This window comes from Porites lutea, chromosome 8 (genome assembly GCF_958299795.1).
Source record: "Porites lutea chromosome 8, jaPorLute2.1, whole genome shotgun sequence".
In the NCBI taxonomy this organism is placed as follows: domain Eukaryota; kingdom Metazoa; phylum Cnidaria; class Anthozoa; order Scleractinia; family Poritidae; genus Porites; species Porites lutea.
Genome location: NC_133208.1, coordinates 12,272,123 through 12,281,820, shown reverse-complemented (window position 1 = coordinate 12,281,820; position 9,698 = coordinate 12,272,123). Strand labels below are relative to the sequence as shown.

Genomic DNA, 9,698 nt, shown 5'->3' with positions numbered 1-9,698 from the left:
CTAAAATGTGCCTTAGCAATATTTAAAACGTGCCTTAACTGTGCCTAAAGTGTGCCTAATCTGTGCCTTTGCATGTTTTTTTCCCGTGCTTTGGCACAAAACCGTGCCTTTTCTTGTGCGCGAATCGTGCATAAGGCACGGTGTTACGCTCGTGTACACCAGTAGCGTGCGCCAAGCCCATTCACGTTTTTCGTTTTTTATTTCCGTACGTTCTTTTTTGCGGTGTTTTAGTGGCTTGTGATATAAGGGCGAGGTATAGTAATAAACCTACATAACCACGTTAAGAAATAGTTTCAAGTTTGCTAGAAATGCTTGCTTTTAATTTGAAAACTTTTAATTGTCTGTTACATAACTTCAGACATCACCCTTGAGTAACAGTTAATGTAAGGCTGTGGAAAAGTGCATGCAGACTAATTATCACGTGAACCCGCGCCGTTAGTAAAGAACAATGATATATTTGTCCCTTTTATCCAGAACAACCCGTCAGGATCCAGACTGACCTGTTTTCATGCGTCAATCAATGACTGTACTTTGTTCCGCGGATCTATCCTTAAAATAGATCCACCCTAACACGGCAGTCAGTTCAGCTTAGTCGGTGACGGAGTGAACTACAGCAGCTTAACTCGACTTTTCAGTGAATCAGTTTTGACAAACAAGCAATTTGTTCTCAACATGGCTCTTTCAAAGCAAGTAAGTGAATTTTCCACTCCAAGCAATGAATTTGAAGTCGAATCCTGTACTTTGACAATAAGGACTAAACTACCTGTATTTGTAGACCATGTAAGAAACGGCTTGGAAACTAAAATTTCGAGGACGTTTTTGGACTTTTTACATTTAGGGCATGAATTTTTCGTCATTTCAGGCCTTGGAACCTAAAAATGAGCCTAGCTAGCTGTAAAAAGGGGCAATACGGAGGCAATACGTCCTAGCCGGCATGATCACATGCTGTTTACGGAAAATTCCCTCATCCGTGTCAGGAAATTCTGTATTTTAAAGCCCCCCTTGGGCATGACTCAGCAATTGAGGACATTTCTGCTACGTTTTCAATGTTGGTTAGCATGCAAGGATTTTTCCCATGCCTATCGTCAATGATTTGCTCACTGGTAATAAAGGGGGTGGCCCCAGAGTGGTTTTGCATTGAAATTGGCATGCAACAGAATTTCGCATGCCCTGTAAGCATAATTTGAGGTTCTGTTTTTCTGTGACCTTCTCACCCAGGCCGCGAGAAGCCTAGGTTCTAGTAATAAGTAATTCATACCCAGCAAAATCTACGGCATGCCGGGCATGCCAAATTTTCTGACATGCCCGGCATGCTAAATTCTCTGGAATGCCGGGCGTGCCATAATCTGGGTCATGCCGGGCATGCCAAAATCGGTCTCTGGCATGCTCTCGACGCAAAGGTTATAATTCCTTGAATCTACAGATATTATAAGCCTGGCTAAAAAAAAAAAACTAAACAGATCACAATTCTCATCTTTTGATGTACGGTTACACGATGACGTCATTGCTATTCCTTTCATTTTCATAGATTTGGTTGTCCCAGCGAAGTTTTAAATAACAAAAGCTCTAATTTTCATAAGAAAGTAAAACCCTGAGGGATTCTGCCGTAGTAATAAAACAGCGTCATCGTGGAGATGACCTGTTGGGGGATTGTGAAAACTCCTCACCCCTTTTAATGAGTCTTTAATAGGATTCCCATTTCATATTGCGAATAAAATGGAATTGACTGAAATCTGTAAAAAGAGACACAGAGACTATTTTCATTGTATAATAAAATGCATCTATGTTCCATGAAAGCTTTTAAAAATACAAGGTTATAGAATATCTTTCAAAGTTCATTACAAACTGAGCTAAGCCCCAAAATCACTGTTCATTATTCAGCAAATTATGATGTTTGACAATGCAGTGTGCTTGAATATAACGTTGCAATTACACATCTCTCTAACGCATTTTTCCCTACGTTAGAAAAGCTGTTTTTGTCTTGTTTCACATTTTGATAAGGAGTCTGAGTTCCTCTTTCTTGTTTTGAAGGCTTGCCAGGGATTAATGTTTTTGTGTCATTACCAGTGTCTGTGTTCTTTGTTTTTAACTCAAAGTAAGTCAGCAATAACTGACAATATCAAAGAATTGCTCTCTAGAAAAGTAATTATCTCCTCGTCATGTCTGGAAGTTACCTGTAACAAAAAAGAAATGGAATGTTAACAGATGAAAGGGCAAAATAAAACAAAAGAAATAGAACATGTAGAGCTCAGCTTCTCTTAAGATATTTTCATACTGGCTTGTTGAGTCTGTTAAAGGTCGCAACTAATTGTCTGAGGCTAATTTCACAAGCCGGTGTGCAATTGAGCTAAATGCATGGTAAATAAAGTGAAAGAAACGTGCTTTCACATTTGCCAATTTACATTGCGTTGTTCATGATGTTTACACGCTCTTCTACTGCGAAATAAACCTTTGCATTTGGATTTGCAAGTCAAGATTATACCGAGTTTGACTGACACTTAATTGAACAATAGTTTCATTTTTAAGTAGGTAAGGTGTAGACCCATATAAAGCCGGAATATGTAAAGGAAACTCAGCGAAAACTTTTTCGCATCTTTTTGTGGCGATATTCTCTCGCAGCCCGTCAACTGATTAGGGGTTGCGAAGAAAAAATAAATTAAGACCAAAGGTTAAAGCCTGACCGGTTACATCATTTCGTATGTTACCTAGAGTTCTAATAAATAGGTCATAAAATAGGATTTAACGAGAGCGAATTTGTTTCTCAATCGGTGGATAAAAAAGTGAAGCTATCAAATGAGAAGTATATAGAGTATCAAAATTATTAAATTAAAAGCTCATATAATTAGGAAAATTCCTTTACGAAAACAATGCCAGTGACATTAAATTGATCAGATAAAATTCTCAGAAAATATGTCGAATAAAAGCCTCAATGTTTGCTTTTGTTTTTGCGTAAAGGTAAATTTTTCGGCCCACAAAGCAAAGTTGAAAAAGCGACTAAATCTTAGTTTTTTACATTGAACATGTTTATTAGCTTAGTTTTCATCCGTTTTAAAAGCTTTATGACCCAATCATAATTTTCGGGTTAAAATAGTACAAAATCATTTCAAAAACCATGTTCATTTAAAGTAGAGCCGGCAAACGTGAACATTTTGTAATTCAAAAGTCGGACCCGCAGCCAGGTTGTTTAAGCTTAGAATTATTTGCATTTTAGCGTCCTATAAATTTACCAGAATCGCCTCTCAGAGGCTTACTGTAGCAAAGCTTTTTGTAGTACACTCGTAGACAAGCAATGTAAGCCTTAAGACTTTGCTTGGATGAGATGTCCAAAAGAAAAATTAGTTTTGTGGACCTAAACACACATTCACAGACTGCTTATATTGAGTTGTTTACAACTTTGCATTGACACCTGCAGCATGTTCATTTTTTTAAAGCGAAATCCAAATCTGATCTTGGCATTTGATTTACGGATATTTTATTTTGTCTCCAAAAGTGATTGTAATATCCGTTTGATTGTCTTTCAAACAACAGTCAAACTATGCAGCAAAAATAAGTAACTTTACCAGTACAGTGAAAAAACATGACCGTAGGTGCCAAAAATAATTATACTCGAGGTATAAAATTAGATCTGACTTTTTTAGCTTTGGTTTCTATATTTTTGAAGTTTTCTCTAGTCTTCTTAGCAGCAGAAGAAGATTACAAGACATACAAACAGAAACAATCCGAAATGAACGAGTTGACAACCACTTATGCCGGAGTTCTTAGGCATGCTCAACAGCAAGATAAACTGAATGCCAAAAGGATAATTCACGGGATTTGTTCGGTATTCAGGCTTTTTCTTTACCAAATTAATACTAAATTTGTACTTACAGTCTCTCGCAGAATCCATTTCTTGTCCAGCATTCACCAACATCTCAACCCTGCACCGCAGAAAAAAAAAGACAAACAAGTGGGAAGAGACATGACGACATCGTGACGCCACAACTGCCACGCTACAACAAACTAGATTCATCGTCATCCGAAAACACTTCTGCGGAAATTCGGCCGATGTCGTGCGTGCTCGGGGTATCTTCGGATGACGCAGATGACTTTGCTCAAAGGACTATCGTCAGCAAGGAGTAAAACAGTTTGTGAGATTCGCATAGCCGACAAGAAGCGCACTGAAAAACTAAGCAAAATCTCTCTGAGAAGGCAGTCCAAATTCACCAAATCAGAACGTCTTTGCAGTATGAACGTCGTACTCTCGTACTGACTTGAACGACCTGGTAAGCTTAATTTTCACCAGTCTTTTAATGCTGTTGACCGGGAAACATTCCGACGCGATAAAACTTAAGCATGGATAAGTTTATACTGAGAAGATTTGTTATCTTATTGTTTAAGACGCTTTTCCGCGATCAAATTTAAATCAGTATATATCGGTTTGAAATAAAAGGATTAATCTTTGATTGCAAGTTAAGTATTCTATTTTATGCATGAATAATGTTGTTTTGTTGTGCTTTTTATTTATAAATCCAGGCTTCTGTCTTCAGTTTTGCCAGTCGATCCCGTGACACACATTGTGACAAACATGACTTTTTTTGTTATAATCTGCATTTATTGCATGAAACCTGTAACTTCAAGCTCCCTAAGATATATTTGGCGATTATATGTGATTCTCAGGATATGATGCTGAAGCGAACATCAAAATCAGTGTCGCTGGGCATGCCAATTTCTTGCCTGGCATGCCGGGCATGCCAAACCAACTGGCTTCACCATAAGCTTCACCATCGGCATGCTCGGCATGCCAAACCAGAGGAGCAAAAACTGGGAATTAATTATCAACCCGGCGAGAGATCTGGGACCAAAGTTTAGCTGGGTCAATTTTGGGCTGCGAGGGCATGAACCCATTTTTTCCATGCCTATGAGATGTTATTTCTAAGTACCAATGTTCCCTTGAATTTTGTCATGCCTAAGTATATAAAATTTTCCCTCTCTCATTAATCCTCAGACTAGATGCGATTTTTACGCTCGCTAGGCATGTTCACCTGAAAATCATGCCCATACCCTTATTCAAAACAAAATGCTATCAAATTTTAGTTTCCAAGCCGTTAAGACCATGTCACACCCTACGGACAGTTATCAAACGTTACAAAAAGGCCCACTCTCAGTTGACTCGGTTATTGCATAAAACATAAAGCTGTATTAATAATTTTTCTTTTCTTGCCTTTCTCTGCCTTGGGCGGCTATTGGTTTTTTCTTTGAATTTGTTAATCTATTTTTGTTCTAATCGTTATCAATCGTCTTTCGAGTGGAAATTTGCAAATCAGAGTCTTATTTTATTTTCAGAGTTTTCCTCCGTTAAATTCATTTTGTGCAATAAATACACAGGATCCAATATGAAAATCTACAATACAACACTCGTTCACTGGAGAATTGTTCCAAGAAAAAATGCCGCGATGAACCTTAAATATCACAGACGCCACGTTCTTTTTGAAATTACGAGAAACATTGGACCCAAATATAGTCTTGCGGTGTGCCTGCAGTGAAAACTTTGATCGAAATTTTCGAAGAAAGCAAGAAACTCTTTTCGGATAATTGTTATTACCAAAAGAGGTATTTTCATCGTAAACCACTTGAGTAGGTTACTTGTTTGTCTGAAGTTAGGACTACAAATACCGAAGAACCCGCGACACTGTAAGAGATCGACATAATTGAGGGCCTGCGCAGTTCAAGCTTCTACCCCAATATTCACACAATTCTGCACCTTCTGTTGATTACCCCTCCTGAACCCAGTTACAAGTTCTGTCTCAAGCGTTTCCACATGTTGACATTTATTCATTATATCGAGGTATAATAATTTACGATTGCCCTTCTGGATTATTGTGTTCGTTATGACGAATTCGATACATTTACTGTAATTTTGGCCGGGCTGAAGAAAATCGTTCTTTATTCCGAGGACTTCATTATATAGAGGTTCATTAAATCGAGGTTCCATAGTTAAGAAATTAAGTGAATTTTCCATGCTAAGCAATGAATTTCAAGTCGCATCTACTTTGGTAATAAGGACAAACATAGCTACATTTCATAGGATACAACCATACCACACCCAAACGTTACAAAAAGGCCAATATCTCACTGAATGCAAGAAAGACAAAGCTGTATTACTTTATGTTTGGCCTGCCCTTTTCTTATTTTAACTCTTAAGCTAAGATTTTGCACCAGTTGAATCTCTTTAGGAAATGAGGACTAGTTAACGAAGCTGCACTTCATAGCATACTACTATGCCACACCTACCGGTAGTTATAAAAACGTTTCCATAATGCCAACAATCAGATCAGATTGGATGAAAGGTCAGGCTGTATAATTTTTCGGTCGTTTTCACAAAAGAAATTCGAAAGTTTAGAACATAGAACAATGTTTTTCTTTCGTTTGGAGTAAAACTCTAAGATTAGTAATCACCCAGAGCAGCAAAAAATAGGTTAAAAATCTCACAACAAACTGAGGCAAAACTCATCTTTTCAGTCTAAAATCACTATCGTATAATTCTGTTAAAAAAGCTTAAAGTTTGTAGTGGATATAATACTTTACTCACAGTCAAGTTTATCGATCAGTTAAATCTGATGCAACTTAGACTAAAAGGAATTTGCAATTTGCAATTTTGCAATTTAGTCGTGCTATAGGTTATGGTTTTCGATTCTCGCGTAAAATAAAAAGAAATTCTTCAAAATCATTAATTGGCAAACGTGATATAAATATTGAATCGAAAGTCAATTGATTTTTTTAGAGTGCCTTTACTAAACCGGTATGAGTGACAATAAATGTAATAGTTACAGGTAAACAAAGAAAACAATAAAATTAGAGCGTATTATAGTTCGTATTAGTCTATCTATTTCACGGCTTAAGTAAAATCACTCTAGATAGATACTCTCTGAATAGCTTTGCTTTTGCCCAACCTATCTTTGGAATTTACAACTCTGAACGGTGTTAAGCTTCCTAATCTTTAATTAACTTCGCAAGCCACACTTTCATTTAATGTGAATTTATTTTTGTGTATTTTTTAATGCAGGTTATCAAAGATGACATGACGATGACATACCACATGGAAGGATCTGTTAATGGACATTTCTTTACAATCGAGGGTGAAGGCAGGGGAACGCCGTACGAGTAAGTCGATCAGCACACCCCCCTTCATCTTTAGGTCATGTTAAGTGCAAAAGCTCCTCACTGTTATAAGTCGGGAGAATGAGATTTCTAACGCCAGAAAGCTCAGAAACATTTCCGAGCTCCAGGTGAGAATCGAACTCACGACCCTCTGAGTTCTAGTTCGGATGCTCTTGAACCACCGAGCCACTGGAGGCTCTATTAACCCTTTAAACCCTAAGATCAAAATTTGAATTCTCATTTGTTGCCCCTAGTCATTTCCTACAGATGTAGTAAGGAGACGTTGATAAAATATCAGACAAATTCATCTTGTGTGATCATGTCCGTAATTCTCATGACCGTCTCTGTTTTACAAAGCATTGATATTACAAGGAGAAATTTGATGCTGATCACTCTTAGGGCCTAAAGGGTTAAAGGCGCGAACAGGGTTGATCTTTAATTATAACTACACCAGTCATTAAGTTCATTTAAGAGAATAAAGCTAGTTATCGGCTTGGGAATATTTTTACGATGCAAAGTCAAATTCTCAAATTATTTTAAATCAGCTGTACTGAGTATTTAGCGAAAGATTTCGAAACCTCAATCATGCCAAAAGAGATATTATGGTCTTTGGTGCAATAGAAAGTTCTATGAAGTGAAAGTGGTTATACTAATCATCACAGGTAAAAGCCAGAAATTAATAACAACTTTCCTTTAAATGGAAAATCTGACACGGATATGGTGAAACACGGTGACAATAGGCCACGACGATCGTTAATTTCTTGCTGATAGATCAGGATCAAACGTCATTTATATCATCATGATACTATTATCTCAACGGTGACTCTGCCAGAGTGATGACCTGACCCTTTATTTCCAAAACTGCTTTTTTTAAAAATTGATTGACGGATTATTTTTTTTTCTGAAGAAGAAACAAATAAAAACTTATAACATTAAAATAAACCTGTTTAACTGTGTTAAATGCTTTGGGGTATAGTTAAGTATTATAAAAGAGGTATTTTGTCGCGATAGGACTTGCCAATAATCTTGTCACATGGCGCGAATTAGCATTGCAGAATCGAAATTAAACTAAATTATATAGCAGGCTGTCCTAAACCTTTCCTGCTATTTAGTTAAATTACACTGATGAGTGGGCAGTTTAGCCTAGTTCTCAGAAGGCTCTTCTCTGCTTTTCGTATTTTTGTTTAATTCGTTTCTGTGTGTTTGTTTATTTTTTGTAGGGGAAAACAGACTTTAAAACTACGAGTAACTAAGGGTGGACCCCTCCCATTCTCCTTTGACATATTGTCGGCTGTGTTTTGCTATGGTAACAGAGCCTTCACTGATTATCCTAAGGGAATCGTTGACTATTTCAAGCCATCATTTCCTGATGGATACACATGGGAAAGAACTCTTCAATTTGAAGATGGCGGATCTTGCATAGCCAATGTGGATATAAGGTATAAATTTACTAATTTTACGATCAAAGACGCTTAAAATTTAGAATTAATTAATTAATTATAAGAAATATAACAATATTGATAATCACAATAATAAAAATAATACAAAAATAAATTTTGTTATTTTCTCATAAGTTCCTTTTACGTCGATAGCCTTGACAGCAAACGCAACTGCTTTATCCACAAGTCCAATTTCACTGGGATGAACTTTCCTGCTGATGGACCAGTGATGCAAAAGAGGACAACCAATTGGGAGCCGTCCGTGGAGAAAATGACTGTGAGCGAGGGGATATTGAAGGGAGATGTTACCATGTTCCTCTCGCTGAAAAATGGGGAAAAGCACCGTTGCCAGTTCCATACGTTATACAAGTATGTTTTTTAAGTTTCTTTCTCAAAGTAATAATATAAGAGAACAGTTTAAGATACCACGACGTCGGCGGTGGAGCAAACGTCACTCAGAAAGTGACTTCACGTTCATTGTTTCATCAAGACATGCTTTTCCTTTGTTTAGCTTTTTGATACTTTGGTTAACTACATATAGTTACGTTCTCAACGTTTCAGGCCCTCAGATTTGGGGGACGGTGCAAAAGCGAGCAGGAAAAACAGCACATTCACCGATTATCTAAACGCTTAGAACTGCAGGTTACACGAGTAACTGGTTTATATTTTGGTCAAACCGAACTTTCACAACACAATATATATATTTTTTCTGCACAGAGCAAAGAAGGCTGTCGAATTGCCATCGCAAAGTCACTATGTGGAACATCGCCTGGTGAGGACTGACCTTACTGCTGGAGAAGTTCAACTGGATGAGCATGCTGTTGCACGTTTAAACACCGTGTGAGCAAGAATCGTTTTCCTTTTGTACTGACCCTGATATCATTGTAATGCAGATCAGGTCAGCAGAAAATAAAGCACAAGTGAAATGATTTACTGCCAAGTGTTCTCTTTACTAATCCATAACTGGTCGCTAGTAACAAAGATGAACGCGAGGGTTTTTTTTTTTCTCGTGTCCTATGATCCCCTCGCCCTTCTCATTTCCCCGTTCTTTTCGTTCAGTATTTTATTTTCATGCTTATCCGGAACAGCACTGACCAAACTCACGCTTTGACCCTTTACTCA

The 9,698-nt window shown here is 37.5% G+C and overlaps 1 protein-coding gene across 1 annotated transcript; it reads left to right on the top strand.

Annotated features, from left to right (window-relative positions):
- The first annotated feature begins 491 nt into the window (after window positions 1-491).
- Window positions 492-9,486, top strand: LOC140946845 (GFP-like fluorescent chromoprotein amFP486). Its single transcript, XM_073395951.1, has 5 exons — window positions 492-690; window positions 7,043-7,140; window positions 8,358-8,576; window positions 8,730-8,945; window positions 9,294-9,486. Exons 1-5 carry the CDS (start codon window positions 673-675, stop codon window positions 9,418-9,420), a joined length of 678 nt encoding a protein of 225 aa, XP_073252052.1. The 5' UTR covers window positions 492-672; the 3' UTR covers window positions 9,421-9,486.
- The last annotated feature ends 212 nt before the right edge of the window (window positions 9,487-9,698 follow it).

Bases quoted from the DNA above. Each gene is read 5' to 3' on its own strand.
- LOC140946845 (XM_073395951.1), top strand. The intron at 7,141-8,357 runs GTAAGTCGATCA...TATTTTTTGTAG, and splicing joins GGCAGGGGAACGCCGTACGA to GGGAAAACAGACTTTAAAAC. The intron at 8,946-9,293 runs GTATGTTTTTTA...TTTTCTGCACAG, and splicing joins CAGTTCCATACGTTATACAA to AGCAAAGAAGGCTGTCGAAT.